At 37.0% G+C, this 21,592-nt stretch overlaps 1 protein-coding gene across 1 annotated transcript in view; it reads right to left on the reverse strand.

Annotated features, from left to right (window-relative positions):
• Positions 1-379: 379 nt before the first annotated feature.
• Positions 380-21,592, reverse strand: part of USP46 (ubiquitin specific peptidase 46) — a 33,673-nt gene continuing 12,460 nt past the window's right edge. The window contains exons 2-9 of the mRNA XM_084204666.1: positions 20,498-20,578; positions 19,530-19,743; positions 17,049-17,278; positions 13,573-13,649; positions 8,810-8,893; positions 8,317-8,514; positions 7,630-7,708; positions 380-6,723 (exon numbers count right to left, since the gene is read on the reverse strand). Of these exons, the coding sequence (XP_084060792.1) occupies positions 6,622-6,723; positions 7,630-7,708; positions 8,317-8,514; positions 8,810-8,893; positions 13,573-13,649; positions 17,049-17,278; positions 19,530-19,743; positions 20,498-20,578 (1,065 nt within the window). The 3' untranslated portion in view covers positions 380-6,621. The remainder of the gene's footprint in view (positions 6,724-7,629; positions 7,709-8,316; positions 8,515-8,809; positions 8,894-13,572; positions 13,650-17,048; positions 17,279-19,529; positions 19,744-20,497; positions 20,579-21,592) is intronic.

The raw sequence follows: 21,592 nt of genomic DNA on the forward strand, positions 1-21,592 counted from the left end.
TTCTCTTCAGTTTTAGCTGAGACATTGAAGCTCAAACATTGACAAGGTCAATGGTGGTGTGCTTTAACTGGGTACAGCTCAGTCATGCAATTGTGTGTATGTTCTACCAAGACAACTCAGAAACTACCTGTAAAACTTGGACTTTTAAGACACTTCAGAGGCAATCAGCCCACGTGGTGAAATATTTGCTGAAGTCACTTAAAATGTCTTGATCACATTAAATGAAATAAAAAGCAAGCATCAGTAGTCTTGTCACCTGTAAGAACACAGGCATCTGCCATTCAGAAACACATTGTGTAACAACCAACATCAACACTCAGCCTTAGTATGGCTCCAGCTAAAGTCAAAGCAAATTGAATGGAAGTGAGATCAGCTACGGAGTTTATTTTATGTAAAATATAAACATGTTAACAGGAGAAAATACTGTTTTCTTATGTTACAACCTTAATAACCAACATGATTTTTATCTTACAGTTCTGCAGGTGGTGCAGGGTTCAATTACATGTACATGACGATTAAAAAGAGCAGATATTCATCTGTACACATACACTGAGTATTGTATGCTGTACTAGAAATCCAGTATTTGTGTGTCCCCAATTTTGTGCCTCATAATTCTGCTACCTCTTATTCCACTTAAGAAGCTAGCACAGAATTGAAGTAGTTTTATTATGATTGCATCATTTTGACAAGGTAGAGAGGGACTATATATTTACAAACAGATACACATATTCAAAGCCTCTGAAAAAAACCAACCCTTTCCACATTTCATCCTCTTCTCTTTCTTCTTCCTGCTACCCTACATTCATATCCATACAGGATGTGGTGGCTTTACTCCTAAAGCATCATGAGAAGTTATGGAGCTTGTGTTAGGTCTTTTTTAATGAAAGCCACTAAGACTAGAAAATTGTCTCCAGGAAAACCACTGGCACCTGTAACATGGCATCCCTGATGTTGCTCTTGCTGTTAGAATGGGAGTTGGAGAGGACTAGGAAACAATTAAGTATGTGGCCAGAATGGTGTGGGACATTTCAAACATGAACACCATTGCAAATACAAAGCTGAGGTTTAAGCTCAGCCTCTTCAAGGAATGTATACCTATTGATGAGATTCTGGGGAGTGGGGACAGAGGGGTTGCAAATACTCATTAATTATCTACTGCAGCAAGCAATGTGTTTTGGTGAACTGCAAGATGTCTTCATGGAGGGCTTAGTCCTGCCACTTTGGAATCCTATGAGAAGGGTCCGGATTACCTAGAGGATGGAGGTTAGGAAGCTACATGTTAGTCCAGCTTCTCCTGTGCTATCACAGATAGCTAGACCTACTGTGCTATCACAGAAAAGTTACTTTTTCATATTCTTGTCACCTGCCACAGCCTTCATCAGAAGCACTAGGCTGTTAAATTGACTGAAGTGAATGGCACACACAAGTTAATTTATTTTACATAGTACAATAGTCCCAGTCTTGATAACCAAATGAAACAGAATTTATTAAAGAATTATAGCAAGAGATCATGAATAAAGGGAGTTATTTGCAGCAAAGCCAGCAACCAAACCTCCTAGAGGGTTAAGAATCATTAGTATGTAAAATAGTGTGGGTTTAGCCAGATGGTCCCATCAGGTGGGCACATACCTCCTGATAGGTGTTATTTGACCCTGTATGCAAAAGAACTGTGCTATCTGAATAAATTTTGCAGACAGGTTCAAGCAATCTCTTTGAAGTAATGCATATTAACTGAAAAGAAATTAAATGGGTGTCTGTCGAGCCTTGCCAAGGGCTATTTACATAGTAAAGGCCATGTTAAATTGAGAAGAAACACCTCAGTATCAGAACAGATGCAACAGGAAAAAGTTCTGGTTTTTTCATTGGTCAAAGAAAATACAGTATTCCTAAAGCACTAGGAATAACCCTTGCATTAAAAACACAGAAAGTCACTGGCTTTCTGATATGGACACCACAGATGCTGCCTTCTAAAACCATCATTTTACACAAGCACTTGTCTTACTTCATTATCTCTTTGCTTCATATTGGCCCAAGTGAAGAGAAGAAAGATGCAAAAATTTGCTCTGCTTGGCAGCATGCACACCGTAGCCAAGAATAATTGTGGCTCATGAGATTATTCACAGTTGAGACCAAACGGAGCACTCATAAAGCAGCAAAGAGAGCAATACCTGTATTATCAGCTGTCTGGTAAAAGAGAATTCTCCTGTAAGAACTGGAACTTTTCTAAATTCTAGTCATTGATAATCATGTCACAGATTGAAGTGTTGCAGTCATCCTCAGATGGGTCAGCAGGCAGAGAGCACAAGAGGCTGTGAAATGTGCAGAGTGCAGCTCATCAGGTACACAATGATGTGTGCAGCAGACACATAGTGAATGCTCTGTCCTTTTTATACATGAACAAGTATGTATGAAAATGCTTGGGCTTTCCAATTTTATAAGCCAACTAGCACTACAAGCCTAAAAATGGAAATGGAGTTGTAACTAGAGATATTGGTTTGCAAGCAAACAGCTGCAAAAGCAGTAAGACAAAGGCAAAATATTAAGCTGATTGGAATTTCACAAGATTGACATTGTTGCTTAAAGTGCTTGGGTTGATTACATTTTTTAAAAAAAGGTACATAAAAATTAAAGCAAAACAAATAGTATTAACCACATAAATTATACAAATACAGTAACAGACCAACAAAAGAAAAATAAATTAAAACAAACCCTTCTAAAAGATACTAGCAAAGAACAGGTACACAGCCAAAACTTCCTAAAATTTCTAGTATTCATTCAGATGTAAGATACTGCTCACAACTATCAGCCACATGCAGCAAAAAGGAGATAAAACAAAAAGGGTTTGCTGCTGAGAGGCATCAAATCACTGGCAGCTGCAAGCTGTCAGCTCAGGTGCCAATACATGATGTTGGAACAGAAGAGTGACTGAAATGTAATGTCTAAATCTAAAAGGTTGTGGTAGCACTTTAGGACCCATTGTGTAAGGTGAATTTCAGTTGAATTTTGCTAGGCTTCAATATTTATACTAAACCTGATATGAAGGGAACTCCTACTTTGTTTTCTTTATTCCACCTGCTAAAGGAACATGACTTTTCATACATAATCTAGTACTCTGAGGTAACTAAATTGTTAAAACAGAATTGACAGGAATCATTTTGGGACCTAACTTCAAAAAGGTGTTCTGTTTCATTGGCATGGCTTTTCCATCACTCCACTCTTCTGCCTCCCTCTGCTATGTCCCCACATTAGAAATTCCATAAAATCCTGACAGCCTGTTCTTGGAAATACAGAAGCTGAGTTCTGAGCTCATCCTCTAAGGTAACTGATTCATCAGCACTGCAGTGCTGTGGAAACACAGACAAGACAAAAATGGGTTTTTTTCTAACAAGAGAACATAGTAATAGTATTTATAAATGGACAGTGCATCTCAGCAACAGCATGGGAAATAATTGGAAAACTCCAATTGTTGTTAGACCTAATATACCTAGAACCTGACACCATAAAATATAGTCATTTTGGGGAAGAACAGAATAGTATTAGAGATCTGTGCTAGCATTTTGTTTTCTAGCTGCTAGCTGAAAGTCTTTTAGGTATTTTTCCACTCTTTCATAAGGGACTGGAAATCTATGCATAAGCATAAAAGAAAAGGGATTGTGCTGTATTTAATCAACTGAAATACTTTACACCCTATGATTGTTCCTGTGGGGATCCCAGTGCTGCAAAACTTGAGTGAATGTGCTTAATTTGACAGAGTTCCTCTGCCTAGACTGGCACAATTCATACAGCTGTGACAGCTTTTGGACTGAAGTCAAGATATTCAGCACACTGGAGACTGGATCCAATTTATAGAATTGTGACCACAACTTTGTTAATCAAAAGAAAATGCTCCTTAGTTTAGCCAATGTTAATATGAACTGTGTATTCCACACTGCTTCAGAGCTGATGTCAGACTACTGATGCTGGACTGGAGTGATACTAGTGCTGTGATCTTTCCATGGGCCAGCATGAATTAAAATTGCCTTTTTATACTTTATGAAACAGCTTATTCTAGTAATTTTCCTCTCAATAACTTACTGCAATGATCTGTATGTTTTACAATCTAAAGCTGTCTTGCAGTTGAGAAAACCAGAGATTACTATCCTGTAGTTTAGCATTTAAATATTAATTCAAACTATTAACATTTAAAAAACCAATTTGCACATAGGTCTATTGAAATAAGAAAATTGTTTCCTAAAATTGAACTGATTTAAAAATTATTTTAATGAAATTTACATTTCATATAAACATGAGATTCAAATGATGACCTTAAGAATATCTGGGTTTTTTGAATATTTTAAAACAAAAGAATGATGCAAGAATGTTCAGTAGTAAACTGCAAAATACAGACCTTTGGTCCAGCACTGATTAATGCTGATCTAGAAAGTGATTTCGTTCACAGTGAGGAAACCTTATCCATTTTAAAAGGCCAGTAATTTTAATATTTTTTTAACACAGAAATTCTGTATGTTTATAAATAAATCAATTAAAGAGGGATTTGCAGGTTTAGCTTTTCAGTGGAAAAGCTCCCGGGTCTCAGTGGGAGTTGAAGTCTGCTGTAAGATGTTTATCTTCTGTATTAGAGACAGAACATTTCATTGTAACATCAATAAAAGAATAAGAGCTGCATCCTAATTATGCTTGTCTTGAGCCTGCATACCAGCCTTCATTCATGTGAGTGATCTCTGTAGACCACTACTCTCATTCACTTAAGTCCTCTAAGGTTACATTCTACATCTGTTTTCTTCCATCAGTATAATAGTATGATAAATCACAAATAATCTTTGCTGAAAAATCCACTTCTGTTTCTCATTCAGTGTAAAGTGCTACATTGCCTTAGTTTCCAAAATGGCCATTGAAAAATCCAACTGAACTTCAAATGATGTTACAGTAGAAGCTACTTAATTTTCACCAATATTTCACAAAAGATATTTCACATTCACAGTAGAGTACAATGAAAAACTCTATTATCTTTTCTACAAAAGACTAAAATATGAGATGTAGCTGCACTTCAAAAGCTATTTCTTGAAAGGGAGTGTTGGCCATAAAGTGTCAGGCAGGCTTCTTAAAGAAAAAGGACAAAAATCAACATTGTCTGATAAATACATAATAAGTGAATAAAATGTAACAGGTAGAAATAAATTTTGTGGGATGGGAATATTTCCTTAAAATACTAGAACTGTCAGTTCCCATGAAGACAAAAAGAATGTTTTTGCTGTTGATGTCATTGGAATAGGACTTTGGCTACTGAAGTTCAAGAATTGTATAATAGCAAACTGAAGAAGGTAGCTACTCAGCATGACCACTGACTCAAGCAACTATCAATCTCTTCTCAAACCCTATTGATACTTTCTTCTACATTTATTCTTTGCCAAATTCAGGTATTCAGGTGAATTCAGAAATGTTATTAGCCAGTTCATGACAAGTGCCAGCCAAATAAATCCAGAAAAATCACAAACTTAGTCTTTTGTACTAACTTTGAAATCAACCACTCCAGGTCCCTATCTGTTTCTGTGGTGACAAAACTCTGTCAAATATGATCAAAATGTTAAGGATGATATATACATGAAAGCATGTACACTAGTGGTTGCTATGTATTATGTTTCTAAGAAATTGACTCAGTCTTGAGAAATGAAAATGGGACCTACAGATATTTAGAAAATTGCAGGGTCAAGTTGTGTCTTATGTACAAACAATGCTTATTTAAACAGACTGGATCATTTCAGTCCTGATGGATATGTTACACGTGAGCAGTGTTGCAATCACAACACAATCCAAGTAAACAATCTACATAATTTTAACAAAAATGTAAGTTCAATCTTTATAAAAGCAACTTATCTCTGTATCATATGTGTGATCTTACTCCCTTTATTCCAGTGCTCCGTAACTTCTGAAGTCTCACCTCATCTGTACTATTTCATGACAAAGTGGCTGAACATACAGAATTACTTAGTTCCAGTGTAATTTAAATCCCTGTATGTGAATTTTAGGTCTGTGGTTACACTCTGAAAGTTTTTAACAATCAAAATTGAAATGATTTTGGAAGAATATCTTTTCTGCAGCAGAGTAACATGTAAAAAAATCCCCTTTAGAACCACAACTCAAATCCTCATGAAATGGATATTTTCCTTATACTTAAAAGGGGTAAGTATATGTCAGGAGGCATTTAAAGGAATGCTTTGTAAATTAACACACTCCAAAACCATCTAGAAAGTTTTAAATAATTTTGTCCTAAATGTAATGAACACTTTCATATAAAATACTACTCTAGCTGGATTGGGTTTAACAGTTGACATTCAAATCTCATTATCTGTAAATGTTAGTCCATATAAATTCCACTAAAATCTGACTTCAATTAGCTCTTCAATCAGACTTAAAAACTACAAACAACCCCCTCCCTTCAAAACAAAGTTCTGAATGTCAAGAATGGACGGTTATAGTCAACATCACATAAACCATTGAGGAGGAGACAGTGTATTGTTGTTCAACCATCCGGGGTGTGGGCTGTGTAAAAGTCACTTCGGGGGAGCCGGCGCCTTCCTTTGCGTGCAGCATCCTTGTGCGCAGTTATCGCAGTCTGCCAAGTCACTCTCTTGACTGATAGAATAAAATATAGCCAGACTCCGAATTTTTTGATATATCAGAGGTCAGACCGTAGAATTCTTCAATAGCTTGAGCATCTATTTTCTGCAAAATATTTTTTTAATATGCTGTTAAATAAAACAAATACTAAATACAGATTAAATGACTGCAATTAGTAAATTCTCTTTGTAATTTAAGCAGTGAAAGGGTAAAGGTTAGGGGCTGATTCTTGCTGATATCAATCATAAAATTCATAGGCATGTTTCTGTCACTGAACATAACTGAATTAGGCTTTTTCCAATAAGAGAGAGACTCCTTGGAATACAGTAATGAACATAACTAATATTTATGTTAAAACACATAAATGTGACCATGTGATCCCATCTTTCTCAAATTTTCAGAAATCTTCAAGACTTGCCCCATCCAGCATCCCAGCGCTTACTTTCCTTACCTCTTGGGAAATCAGACTCAAAACCCCAGTTTTGCCATTGGGCCACAATGACATAAAAGGGTTTGCATCAGAATAAATTTCAGAGTGCTCAGACAGAATCTACAATAGCTGTGGGACAGATTCTACTCTAAGCTACATTCAGGCAATCCCAGATCAACAACACAATTCAGCCTTTTCTTTCCCTATTCAAAAGTGAAAATTCTACAGCAACGCTAGCTTTACCTAGTTCAATTTTACCAAGTGAAAAGTTTTTAATGAGTTAAATTAATTTTTTTAGATATAGAAAACATTCAAAATTAAACTCTTTAAGTCTGGTAATAAAAACATTTGATGTTGCTATGAAATAAAAAAAAACCCTCTGACACTGACAGAGCAAAAACTACAGGACTAATAATTTTGTTTACAATCTTTCTTCCCAACAGAATTAAAATAAACATAATGACCAAACTGTGGCTTTGTAGACTGGTAATCTCTACCCAGTTCAGGAACAGAATTTTAACCCCAAGCAGGGAAGCGAACATTTATACAAAAGTTGTGCTCATGACCTTCAGCATACTGACCTCTACAATGTCATCATCAAACAAGAGCCAAAATCCATGACTTTTCACAATAGTAATGTAATGCCCCCGATTAGGTCCACTAGAAAGCAAAACAAAAACCCAAAATATTAGAATGTACTAATGAGTCCATTTTGATAAGTCACATTTCTTTATGGATGCAGAATTATAACTAAATGTTATGAAAAACTTGGTAAATCCACCTGTGCTGGTGCTCTAGACATTTAGTCCCTTCCCTTTTTATTTTAACTTGTTGCAAAACTAATCAACTGAAAGCTAAATCTGTGCCAGGACCATTTAGCGAATTATCCCACATAACACTTAACAAGTTACTCATGGTAGGCATCAAATACATTTAAAACTGCAAGAACTAAGTATAGGGGAGAAAATTGACCAAAATGATCTGTTGTGAGACCTACATGATGACAGCCTTTGGCCCTCACAGAGTCCTGGCTCCCAACTTTTTTAAGGGGTCATATGAGGAAGGAGGTAGTTTTGTCAATTTAAACCAAACTTGTGCCTTTTGGAGACCTGAGACATTATTTCTTAAACAAGTACTGATTTACTATGAGGGATGCTGGTTAAATGGTTCAGCCCAAGACACATGCAAGTCCATGCATTCTCCCCGTATTTTGTCAGCCCTTGGCAAACGCCTGCCAGTAGCCTGTGACACACGTGGGGACACCTCACCTTCCACAGTGGACAACAACAGCCACCAAGTCGTACATGCGATCCAAGTTGACGGCGTCGCCGGAGGTGTTGAAGAGACGCAGCTCCAGGGGAAACACGACCCGGTAGGACAGCTTCGTGTACCTGTGCAGCTGCTCCATGTACTTGAATCTCTTGAGGTGTAAGGCAAGAATCATTGGCAGTTTTTTTACTCTCATCCTGAGAAACCATCAAGAACACGTATGATGAACACCTGACCAGTTCAAAGCCATTCTCTCTTCCCTTTACGAGCAAATGGCTGCATTTTAAAAGCACTTTGTAAGTAACAATAGTCAACTAGAAGTAGCTTCTAGACTAAGACACATGCCTTTAAATCTGTCTGCAGGTTCTCTCGTCCACACAGAGAACGCATTTGGGATGAAAGGTTTCTAGCTATTTAAACAAAATAAATACATTGGAGTAAGTTTGCTAGAGCCCAGGAGGGGCATGGTGAAGCAGCCTGCTCTTTGCTTACCTCTTCTGTGCCTCTTGTTTACTGCAGCAAGTTTCACAGTAGTATTTCTGTTCACTACATAGCGTCTCTGTGTTACTGAAGTCTCTGTAAATAAATACAATTATCAGTTCTCTAAGGATATGAGAACATTTACTTGGGCTGATGAACTGGAACCCAAAAGACAGGATGAAATCCTGACCCATTCCAGTTTTCTAAAGCATCTGAAGCAACTGTACTGGGGTTTGCAAATGGAATTAGGGTGTCTAGCTGCTATGACATGTTATATTAGGAGCTGAGGCCCTTTACTATATGATACAGAGGAAAGGTCAGGCGTCTCAAAATGGGACCTGTGTCTGGTCTCTCACATAAAGGGGCTTCCCAGACTTGGGTATAATCACTCAGTTCATTCTGTTTCTTTTTAAATTATTTGCAGAATAAAGCAACTTTAGGTGCGCTTCTGCCATCCCCAAATATCTTGTGTTTTATGGTGTTCTTCCATAAGAAAGGTTTAAATCCTCTTACAAAGAAGAAATAAATTGAACTTAGTTTCCTGCATCCTCTAACCTTTTGAACAGTTATCCAGAAGTTTTTAGATTATACTTTTCCATTTTCTAAAAAAGGAAAGAGGCAGCTGGTATAGAAAATTTTGTAAATCCTGGTCAAGTAAATACACTTGGAGATATTTCTGGATTGAACTTTTAAAGTGACAAAGGCAGTAGAAGGCTGGTTTGATAGCATCTCTCAGTTCACAGAAAAGATTTGCTGGAAGTTGCAGTGCTGATATGCTTTGGAACAAAATTTAAGGTACCTAACACCACTTAACTGCAAAAAGAAAACAACCTGTAATTATTTTTGTCATCTCTTGTGTTACATTGCAGCTGAGCAGGAGTTTTGAGAACTGTGAATGCAGATATAACCTATCTTCCATTTTAAACACATGGGTTTTCCTGTGACTTTGAGCCTTAAATAGCTATATCAGAATTCCAGAACTTCTTATTAAGTGCCCCTACCTTGTACCTGACAGGCTTCTGAACTCCAGGCAAATTCGGACCCAAATAAATTCACTTCTACCACTGCAATTCACATTCATGGAGGTTGAATCCACACTGTCTGCAACTTTAGCCTGCTCTCACAGTAGGCAGCCCCAGAATTATCTTACAAGGCAAAGGGAGGATTCTGGATGATTATTTCTTCCTGTAATCATCACTATAGGGGTAGGTGGGAGAGATGAAGACCACATAGTTTGCTAGGGCATAGACATTAGAAGTTAATTACGTAACTTCATAAAAGTTTAAGGTTGACAGAGCATGGCAAAGAAGTACTTCATATGACTGCATAATATTTTTAATAACTGAGATTACTTTTACTGATTTATTTTCTTTATAAGGTCTTTACACTGAGGAGAAAGTGCTGAAATTTAGAGAAAAATACATATTTTGAAAGATAAGTTACACCTAAATTTTGTTCATAAGTATTTTTTTTTATCTAAAAGAAAAGAAAACATTATTACTGGGAAGGATTTGCTTCAGTGGTAAACACTGATCTCAATATATGATTTCACATTTGAATTTAAACATAAAATTATTTTAATTCAGCCAATTCCTGTGAAAAGCATGGAAACTTTTCAGGGAATTGTAAGTGAAGAGCTGAAACTTTAGAAAATATTAAAGATGAGTTTTACGTGCAGGGAACGTAAGACTCAGTAGAATGTGCCTGTGAAAATTTTAGGTTGGCTGTTAGAGAAAGAGTCAGATATTTATTTTCAAAGCCTACAGTCTCAATTTTTAAAAAAGCAAACAAATTTGGGAAATTTATTAGTTTTCTTCTCATCTCAAAGTGAAGCAAGGAAAAATGTTTTTCTAACATGAAGAAACATGTGCAGATGGTAGAAATTTGATAGATACTGCTTTGTTCTATTCCAAGTCTCCCATGAAAGTTAATTAAAATCAAAGAGTTTCTGAATTCCTTTTAAAATATACTGGTTATTCTGATGCTATTAATATCTATTATTAGTATTATTTATTATTAGTAGTAGTATTTATTTATTTATTAGTAGCATTGTGGTATCTATTCTTGGTAGTATTAGAAAAAAATGTTTCACTGAAAAATGGTTAGGATTGAAATAATTTCAACTTCAGTAACTCCTTCAGCAATCAAGAATTTTCAGTATGGCACTTCTAATAGATGTTGAACAATTAAAAACAACAGATCACTGACTGGAGTTCCCAAAGTCTGCATGTGCAAGAGCCACAGCCTTGCAGAGCTCTTCTCTAGACCTGCAAAGCTAATTTCAAGATATATCTAACTCTCTTCTATTCCATCAATAGTCCAATCTGCATTCTGCTTATATGCTATTTTAGCAAGAAAAAGAAATTTCTAAAATTTCTTTTAGAAATCTGCTCAAGATGTGCTAACTTATCGTTGACCTTGTGCTTCTGCAGCCTCTCTGCTACAGTGTGAAAGATGCTTTCTATTGCTTATGTGCATAAATAGCATTAATTTTGTTTTAAGAGATGAGAGAATTATTAGTGTAATATAAATTATTACACAAGTCAGGATCAAACTGACTAATAAAAATTGCAACTCCAAGTGGAAATAAACACAATGGATACATACTATAGTTGTTATAAGACTTTTATTGCTTCAGGCCCAGCTGTCTATCCTGTGGGTTTAGACTATGCCAGAGGCTTGTATTCTTTCTGTTCTTTGGACATCTTGAGCACACAAGGACTTTTTACATTTTGAAAAACTACAGAAATAAAAGAATAGTCATCTGTAGTGGTAAAGAGATTCATTATACTTAAATGTTATCTTACACAGCTTTTCTGTATTTTACCTTTTAAATGTAGCAACCCTTAAAGCTATTAGGACACAGCAAAGCAGTTGTTAAAAAAAAAAAGGAAACAGCAAAGATTCCAAAAAGAGTAATAACTTGGATGTTCCTACTGAAAGAAACCACAAAAGCACTTACATTTTGTGTAATAATGCATGATACCAGCAGCAATGAGAGGAAATCCATATTCTAATTGAATATATGTTTTCTAAACAGAAGTAGAAATGTTGCTAACATAAAACACAATAGAATAGATGAGAGGTGATAACTCTCCTCTTCAATCTGTAAATTGAAACTCTAAACCACCCCAAGAAAAGAAAAATCGGGATTTTGCTTTCCTTTATTTCCAAAAGGAGCAATTGGTAAACTTCAAAATGCATGTCATTCTGTTGGAGTAAAGGGACTACACTGGAATGCATAAAGAGACTTAGAGCATTCATTCTTCTCAGGATTGTATTGATCTCTCTTGGAATGTTATGTCCTGTTCTAGACAGTGGCACTTCAAGAAAGACAGAGTTCAAGAGAGAGGTCCAGTAGGAGAGAAGGCTGAAGAGTAATGAACATGTGTAGACATCCAGAGAAGATAGCCTAAGAAGGAGAAGTTGAATGACCTTAGGCTGTTTAAATTTTTTACAAAGTGATTGCATTCTTCTTGTATGTAAAAGGCTACAGTGAAGGGAAATGGGGCAACCCCTGGCTTATGTCTCGAGTACACAGGGCAAGTGTACTCTAGGTAAGAAATGGGCTTGAACTGAAACACCAAAGATGCATATTGCGCAGCAGGAAAAACTTACTAGTATTAAAGAACAGGAAGGACTGGGATAGACATTCAAGATAATACTGCTAAAAAGATCTTCTGGAACAGGTTGGGTAAGCATCCTCTCTGACATGAAATAGGGGATAACCTCTTTGGAGTCACTTTCAACTCCACCACTCGTTGGTTGCTGTTGTGCAGATGCAGTTCTTGCAGATCTTAAACTATAGCCACTGTCTGTTCAGTAGAAGAAATGCTATTGGTATTTTTGCTGAAGTACTTACTCTGCCTTTACATAAAATGGCCATTCCCAAGCAAACTTTTCCAAGAAGATAAAAGATCTAGAATGTAAATAAAAAACTGGAGAAAGCTGAAGGACAGATGATAACATCTATACAGCAGCAGTTTTTAACATGTTCACCAGACTCAGCAGTAAGAAAAGGCCAGAGCTCAGTCTCCAGTACCACAGAACCAAAAAATGACTCAGATTAGAAAGGGCCTCAAAATGCACTGCAGCAACCCTTGCAGCTCAGTCTGATTTCAGACTGACTTTGAACAGCATAGGGAAAGGTAAGTAATACTGGCAGGTTCAGGGGAGTGGCTACAGTGAAGAACTCAAAAGTGTGCAAACAAAAGCCTGCAATACCGATAAAGATTCAACTACTGGTTACTATGAAGAGGCAAAGAGACTACAGGAGAAAAAGAAAATGCACTGCTTTCCAAAGCCTCTCTTTGGTTTGCTCACCTATTACAGGGAGGCGAATTAATGCAGGGTGAACTACTTGAGGGCTAATGACTGCTACAGTATCCTAAGGGAGACTGAACAGAAACTGAGAAGGAAAATAAATCCTAATCAACAAAACACTTGTGTAGAAGCTTAAAGACAAGCATATTTAAATCTCTTTGAAGCCAATTATAATTCTGCAGCAATTCTTCCAGACAACAAGGAAATCAATTATTTTCCCTGAAAGTTGATTTATTTTCCTCTTTCAAATAGAAACATTGAAAGAGAAAGTGATTAAAGCAAAGTACATTAATGTATATTTTGTCATTAGAGGAAACATCCAGTTTAAAGTCTTTTTCTCCTGTTTAGGGTAAGTTCAAATCTTAATGTTATTGTACTTTTCTTTTTTATACCTACTAGACCTGAAATATCTGGCAGTTAGAGCTATGTGCTGAAAAGATGCATTCATTTACCTTAGACAGTGTGTAATCGATGTGTTCTGCTCCACATCAACAGAAAGGTCAAGAAAATCTTCATCTTTGCTACTAACCTGTTGCAAAACACATACATGTAAAACAGAGATGCCATACATCTAAATGCTGTTTATATCTTCAGCAAATGCTAAAGATATTTATTTCTGTACAAATTGCTCTTACATACAAATAATTAATTTCAATGCTTTACATTTTTTTTTTAGTTCAGTTTGATCAATGTTCAGTGTGACATTTATCAGTAATTCTACCAATCCAGCTTATAATTTAACTTCTGTCTATTCCACTTATCCAATCCCACCAACCATCAATGACAGCCTACTGTTCAGTAAAGGTGAAGCATCCTCCCCTATGTTATTTGGGATCGGTGCATTAAGTATGTTTCCCTGTTATGTAACACAGCCTACTTTCTTTTATTGTCAGAAATTAGTTTAAACTTTGTATAACATATTACAATATATATTCACATTTTTTTTTTACAGAATTATTTCCATTATTAAGGATGCAATGAAGATAATTTCCAAATATGTTTCTGTTACAAAAGTCATACTTTACCATGTTATCCTTTCTCTCTAGTGAGTATTGAAAAGTGTGGGTTTATACTTCTGGTTGACACAGCTACACATTTCCACATGGGATATTGTTCCTGGTCAATATTTTGGTTAAAAAAATTAAAAATATTAAAGGTAAAAATGGCTCAGTGATAATATTTTGCAAAATCTTTTTGGTGTTGCTAATCTTTTTTTAGACAGAACGAGAGGAGAAAAATGATACTGAAGAGTTTTTATCTAAAAAATTTAAGTCCGAATATTTTCAGAATGATAGATCCTGTTTTTTGCATTGAAAATTATTTTTCACTAAGAGTGTTTAATCTCAAAGGTGAAGTAATATTAACAAAAAAACCCCATCCAAATGGCTAATTCTTGTAATACTTCAACTGAGTCAAAAGACTGCAGAAATACTTACTGCATATGAATTCAGTCACATTCATAACAATGTTTTTATAAAATGTTGCATAAACACCCATGTTTTTGCCTCCTATTGTATTTCCTTAGAATAACTAAACCAGATGGGAAAATAGTGAAGTCCAAATCAAGAACTTCTGTGAGGAGATGAATCCATTGTTCTGGCAGAAGTCCCTCATACTCAGATTTTTGCAATGCTGTGGATGTGATAGTTATGTACCACCTCATATTTGTGTTATGTCAGGGGTACTGTAATCTTGGTGAATGCAGCCCGTATCAAACCTGAATGCAGAGAAACACCTTTGGCTGGATTAATTTTGATATTATCAAAGATGTACAGAAGCATAATGCACACCCAACTGAAATGAACAGAAGTTCTTCAAACAAAAATCCTCCCTGAGACATGACTTGACCCACAGAGGACAGGAAACCACAAAACTGGCAGCAATTGACTGCAGTATAAATATACAGCTAAAATTTGAAAGATAAAGCAACAAAGCTTCAGAGAACATCATGTCTCTACAGCTGGAGCTAGAGTTCTGCCAGACACTCTGAGTATCATGAGAACTTAAACACTTGAAAAAGTCCTTGGCCGGCATTGTTCTTCATCTGAATGCCCCAAAGAAGCTAGGAATTCTGTTAGTGATTCCTGCACAGCAAATATTTCCTGGAAGGGAAGATGAGCTACTTAGAGCGAGAATAATACAGATTTAAACTTAAGGTAGCTGGAAAACCAGATTCAAACTGCACTCTTTGTAAGTGAGAATAAGAATTGCTGAAATCTGAATGATTCTTCATGTACTAGTTATGAATATTTTAGCAAAGGAATAACTTTCAATCTGTTTTTATATTTTCCTAAGATTTCAAGTTACACTAATCCAAGGAAGACACACTGGAAAAATATCCTGAGTAGTATACATTATTTCTGTACTCAGAGGAAGCTACAGACAAGCTACATTTTCCATAAAGCTTCATCACTTTGAATTACAAGTATGGAATTGTGCAGTTATGCTGTTATCCAAGGACACATCCTCCCTTCACCAGTTTCTCTGAGTAAACATTAGATAATGATTTAGAATTAGGCCACAACTATTGAGAAAAGCTTGTCAGTTAAAAAGTAATTCTAACTTTTCACTTATTTTAACTTGCTCTTACCCAAGATTTTATAGTTGAAATAGATTCAATAATTAATTCTCAGTATCTCTCTCATGTGTTCACTCATACAAGCTCGTTCCAGACTTGCTCCAACATCTTATGTCAGCTATCATTGTATCTCTTCTCCTCACCATCCTCCTCTGACTAAGTTCCTGGAAAAGCTACCTATATTTTCTTGGAATACAGAGCTATTCTTTATGATTAGAAATATCAGACTATGTTCTTCTGTACATCTGGTAGGACATGGGTAGAGTTCATCTCACCAAACTTCTGTTGTCTCAACCTCAGCTTGCTGTCTGAAGATATCTTCTCTGGGCACCTTCTCCCATCTTAATGCAGCTAATCTAATGTTGTGTTTTCTTTGAGGAAGCCCACAGCAGCAGCACTGATCTTAGTAAAATTGCATCATTCTTAGGCCAGATCAGTTTGTTGGCCCAGGACTCAGCGTGGCTGCACCAACAATTGCAACAGCTTAGTAACACCACGGAGCCAGGACAAGCTGTATGGCACAAAACACCAGATACTGCTAAAAATATTGTTTCATGAAACAGCCTAGAGACAGATGGAAAGAGTTTCCTGCAAAAGCTCCTTCACAATCTCCATCATCTGCAAGAGTTGAGATAACTAGTTCATCCTTGATGCCTATCAACTTTGCTTTACCAAGGAAAGGTTAGGTGATGTTAATTCCAACCTTTGTGGAAGGTCAGCATCGCTGTTCTTCCCAAAGATTTTTTTCCTGTCTGGGTTACTCTTTCATGCAACCTCACAGGAACAATTTTAAAAAACTATTTCTTTTCTCTTTCAACAGGAGCATGTGTTTGAAAAAGACAGTAATCAATAGGAGACTTGCAATCAGGTTTCCCAACAAAAAATTAATTTTTACTTATAGCTCAAGCATAAGGGATTTCAAACTGACATCATTCTCTAGAAAATATTAGGGAAATAAAAGAAAAGAGTTTCTTAATTAATGAACCCTCTGTATATCTGTCAGACTCTTAAGATGGAATTAACACAAATCATCTTAGCATTTCACTTATTATATGAATATGATGTGAATACCTTCTCTCAAAGTTACAGTGATAAGGAAAGGTACTGATTCACTAGCAAGGATTTTAACTGTAGACATATGCATTAGGACAGCAAAACTTGGCAGAGATTAGCCAAGTAATGCTTAGAAAAATAAATTTTTAGAAAAGAATATACTCACTTCAAGAAGTAAATTCTACAGGAATATCCACAATTCTCAGATGTCTGAAAAGATTCATATATTTATATATACAAAATGTATCTATCTATTAATGGGCAATAATTAAAAAAAAAATCTATCCCAATGCTTACGGTTTCACAGTTCAAACATCTAGTTTCGTTAGTCAGTGTTCCCTGAAAAATCTCATGCACCCAGGTCAGTTCTTGTTTATTGTTCTCTTCGGCTTCATTCATGTTGCCATTTTTCAGTTTCCCATTTTGCTTTTCCTGTTTCTTCTCCTCCTGCAAAATGTCTGCAATGGTGTTGAGCAGGTAATTTAAAAACTCATGTGCATCCTGCTGCATGTAGTTGTCAAAGAGATCTGTGAAGAAGAGAGTTAAGATTCGTACAGCTGAATATCCTTTCCTCAAAGAAAGAAATATTTTTTTTCCCCAAATACTCGTACTAGCCCTTGCTCAGCAAAGTATTTGGAATCATCCCAAAGAACAGTTTTGCAGCCAGTCACCCTGGTTTCAGTGAAGTTACTTTGAGGGTAAGCTTCATCTCACCTAACTTTAGCTACCTAGAAAGTTACCCTCATTGGAGTTGGTTGTGTAGGCTCCCATTACAGTCAAAGAAGAAAGCAAGAGAGTGACTCATCCTAAATTATTTCCTTACACTAGACACTTACTGCCTAACTTTAGTCAGCACTGACTTCCATCCCCATATTCTGAGTCCCTCAGACACTTAGAAACATCACAGGGTTTTGACAGTAGGCCACATGACTGGGAAAATCGGGAACACTGGATGCTGACACATACTTGTGTACTGTGTCTGGGATGGAGTTACCTTTCCTCACAGTAGCCCACAGGGTGTTGTGCTTTGCAGGTGTGCCTAAAACAGTGGTGAAGATGTACCAGTGTTTCAGCTGATGCTGAGCAGCACTCACACAGCATCAAGGCTGTCCCTCACCCTGCCCAAAGCCTGGTAGACTGGGTGTGAAAGAGGTTGGGAAAGGGACATAGGTGAGGCAGCTGACTTTGGAAGCTGACTGGCCAAAGTCATATTTTATGCCGTGTGACTTCATGCTCATCTCTAAAATCTAAGAGAAAGATGGGTGGGTTTTCATAATTAAGATATATCTCTTCCAAAAAAACTTCTATACATGTCAAGGCCCTACGTCCCAGTAGTACCTGGAAATCATCAGTTGATGGGAGGTAGAGAATAAATCTCCTTTGGTTTTCCTTTGTTTCTGCATGTAATTTTTAGCTTTTTTTGGTTTTTTTTTAAATTAAACTACTTTGATCTCAACTCATGAGGGTTTTTCCTCTTATCTTCTCCTCCTGCCCTGCTGAGAGGAGGAGTGAGACACAGACTTGGTGGGCACCTGGCAGCTAGCCAAGGCTAACTCCCTTCAAGTAGTAATAATAACACCACCTAACAAAGCTCATTTTTCACACACAAGTCTGATGGGAAAAGACTTGTCCTGTTCAATACAAATTGTTTTCAGGAAGAGGGGAAAATATCCCAGTGGTGATTTAGTACAGATTTCTCCAGCAAAGGCTTAACTTGCCCACCATGTCAAAGAAAAAAGAAGGTGTGTTCCCAGAAATGTGTATTTTTACTCCCCTGCTCCTGAAAAAGTTCACATGGATTTCCACAGAAAATATTGTACAGAACCGTTGGCTTTGTAGTGTCTAGCCTGGACATATAAGCAGGGTAACACACACTGACTCTGGCACTAATTTAAAAAAGCTGAAAACATAAGATCCTGTCTTTACAAGTGATCCCCAACAGTGTGGGGGCATTTATCATTAGATGGCTCAGAGTTAACTTTTTCATGATTTCAAATGTCTGCTCTGAAATGAACAGTCTGCCCATTTATATGCTGTCACCAGGAAGCAATTTCTTCCAGGTGTTTGACTCATACTTTGTCTCTTCATTCAAAGTCTCTCTGTTTCTAAGCATACCATCCACACAGATATGAATCCAGGCCAAAATGGAGCTGTGACAGGCTTCTCTATCTCAAGATGCTCCTCATATCCCTTAGATAGAACTACTACAAGATTAAGTATATGCTGTTGCCAACTTAATGGTCAAAAGGAGTCTGATGCTTCACCAAATAAGACTGTGTGCATCACTTCCAAGAACCAGAACAGCAGCTGATGTGGAGTCGACTGACCACCCCACGTGTACCCGGCTCCTTATCCTCTATTGCAGACAATTCCTCTGGAACTGGTCGTGCCTGCAGCCTTCCTAGGTCACACAGTTTCTGTACTGCCAGCTGCCCTCAATGTTTCTCTCTGCCATACTCCACAAAAAAAAAAATTGAAATTACAACAGTGTCACCCTATTCCCAGCCCTAGCTCACCCTACAGTAAGGTCTGCCCCACCATGCTGTGAAAACATCGCTAATTCATATACCTCTGGGAGCCTATGGAATCTGGTATGGTTATTTCAAGCATAATATCATATACACTGATACTAAAATAATAACACACCCCACAAAGTACTAAAAGCAATTTACAAATCTAACCTATGTTTCTGATTAATATGATCACATTGCTCAATCTGTATTTATACTTCCTTGATCAAGGCATGAATACCCTAGAGAACTTCAATTTTATACTTACCATTCTCTTTTCGTAACCTTGATATGAACTTCTTTGGTGGAATAACTCCAACTTTTTTCTTTTGAGTAGCAATACTGTGGAAAAGATCTGCCAGACAAGTCAAGAGGTTTTCCTTCTTTTTCTGTTGGGCCTTGTATGATAATACATTTTCCCGAAATGGCCGGCAAAAATACAATGCCTGCAGCACGGAGTTACAGTAGCAGGTGTTCCCAAACTGCCATGCAGAATTAAAAACAAGATTAATCCCTGTGCATCAAAACAAAACTAGCTGTTCATTCAAATTCTGACTCCTGTCACTGTCACAAACCAGCCATTTTGCCATGTAGTTGCAGTAGAAATATATTTCCACACCCACCATGGCACTTCATGGAAAAAACTGTGGTGTCCTAAGTTAACTAGGATACAAAGTAAAAGTTTCCACTTGTAAGAAAAATATTTTTTGTAGTGGATTTTCATTAAGTTTATTTCCATATCTGGGCTCTATCTTACTGCTCAGTAGCAGAATGACTAATGTTTTCAATGGAAAAAATTATTATATCTATGGGAACTTCTATGGGAACAAACAGGTGATCAAACACTCTTCTCACTCATTTTCTCCTTGGCAAATGAAAAAGCTCCTCCTAAGAGTCGCCAATGCGGAAGGCTGTACCTAAACTTGTACATACTTTCATCACTTCCTCCATCCTATTTCACACCTAAAATAGTCTTTTAATTTTATTTAAGTGTATGTTCTAATCCCTGGAAATATTCACAGAACTGTTCTCTCTGGGGGTGTATGAAGCCATCTTCAAACATCTGATACAGTTTTACAACCCACTTTGCCTAAAATTGCAACATGAGGAGCATTTTAAAAGAAGAAAATCCTGCATTAGAATAAGACTGATAAAAGCAGGAGAGAGAGAAAGACAAAACAAAACAAAACCAAGAAACTAAGCAAATTTCAAGTAACATCAAAATTGACCACTTACATTGACCAATCCAAAGTAGTGTTCATTGATTGGAAACTGCTCTGGGCCAATGTCTTTTTCCAGAGCAGAGGCATTGGTGCCCTATACAAAGGGGAAAAAAAAGGAAAAAATCTCAGAACACAAACCAAACAACAACGACAACAACAAAACATTAAAAAGGAAGAAATTATTTAGAATATTAAGATTCTGAAGTAAAATTATGGACAGTATCAAGACAAAAAAATAATCAATTCCTTTTAGCTATGATTTGCCAAGCTAACTCTGTCTTACTGATTGGCACAACAGTCTCGTGAGCCACTAAAAATATCTGCAAATCTGGATAGTTGAGCTGGCCTGGCATGGACACTCTAGTAATAGATGCCTAGAAATGAACAGGTCACAAGAGTGGTTCTTCCCACACCAACCTCCCCTTTATTTTTACTGTGTACATGGCCATCTGGATCCCATTACCCTCTCATCACATAAAGACAGTAGTTGATCTTAAATACAACCCTAAAAACCAGTTCCTCAATAGAAGGCAGGTTTTCTAAGCATTACTGAAACTCCTCTGAATCCCCCTGAATTAAACACCAGCCTGTAACAATACTTGGGCTTCAGATTGGCACCCAGTTCTAGTAACACCACGGATGCTGAAAGCAAGTGTAATATATCTGTCATTTTGTCCTGTCTAACATTAAAGAGCACATAAATCCAAGAAAGATCTCTTAGTCAGTGCCCTAGTGTGGTAAGTTTTGTTCAGCTGCATCTTCAACACCAAAGTTGTTTAGGTAACTGCTGGTCTGTAAGCACAACCACTAATTTGGTAAGTTACCTGTCTTTTTGCTATATTAAAATACCCATTTTTGAACAAGCTTAAATTACTCAGCAAGTAAGGTAGGTTGCTGCCAAAGCAATTGTCATCACTCCTATACATATTATAAGTTTGGCTCCATCCTCTGACACCCTCACTTCAGATACTTACAGATGTTGATGAGTTCCCTTCTCAGCTGTCTCTCCTCCAGGATGAACAGGCCCAGCTCCCTCAGCCTTTCCTCACCACAGACACGCTCCAATCCCTTACTCATCTTTGTTGCCCTCCACTGGACCTGCCCCAGG

This window comes from Fringilla coelebs (genome assembly GCF_963513975.1).
Source record: "Fringilla coelebs genome assembly, chromosome: 4".
In the NCBI taxonomy this organism is placed as follows: domain Eukaryota; kingdom Metazoa; phylum Chordata; class Aves; order Passeriformes; family Fringillidae; genus Fringilla; species Fringilla coelebs.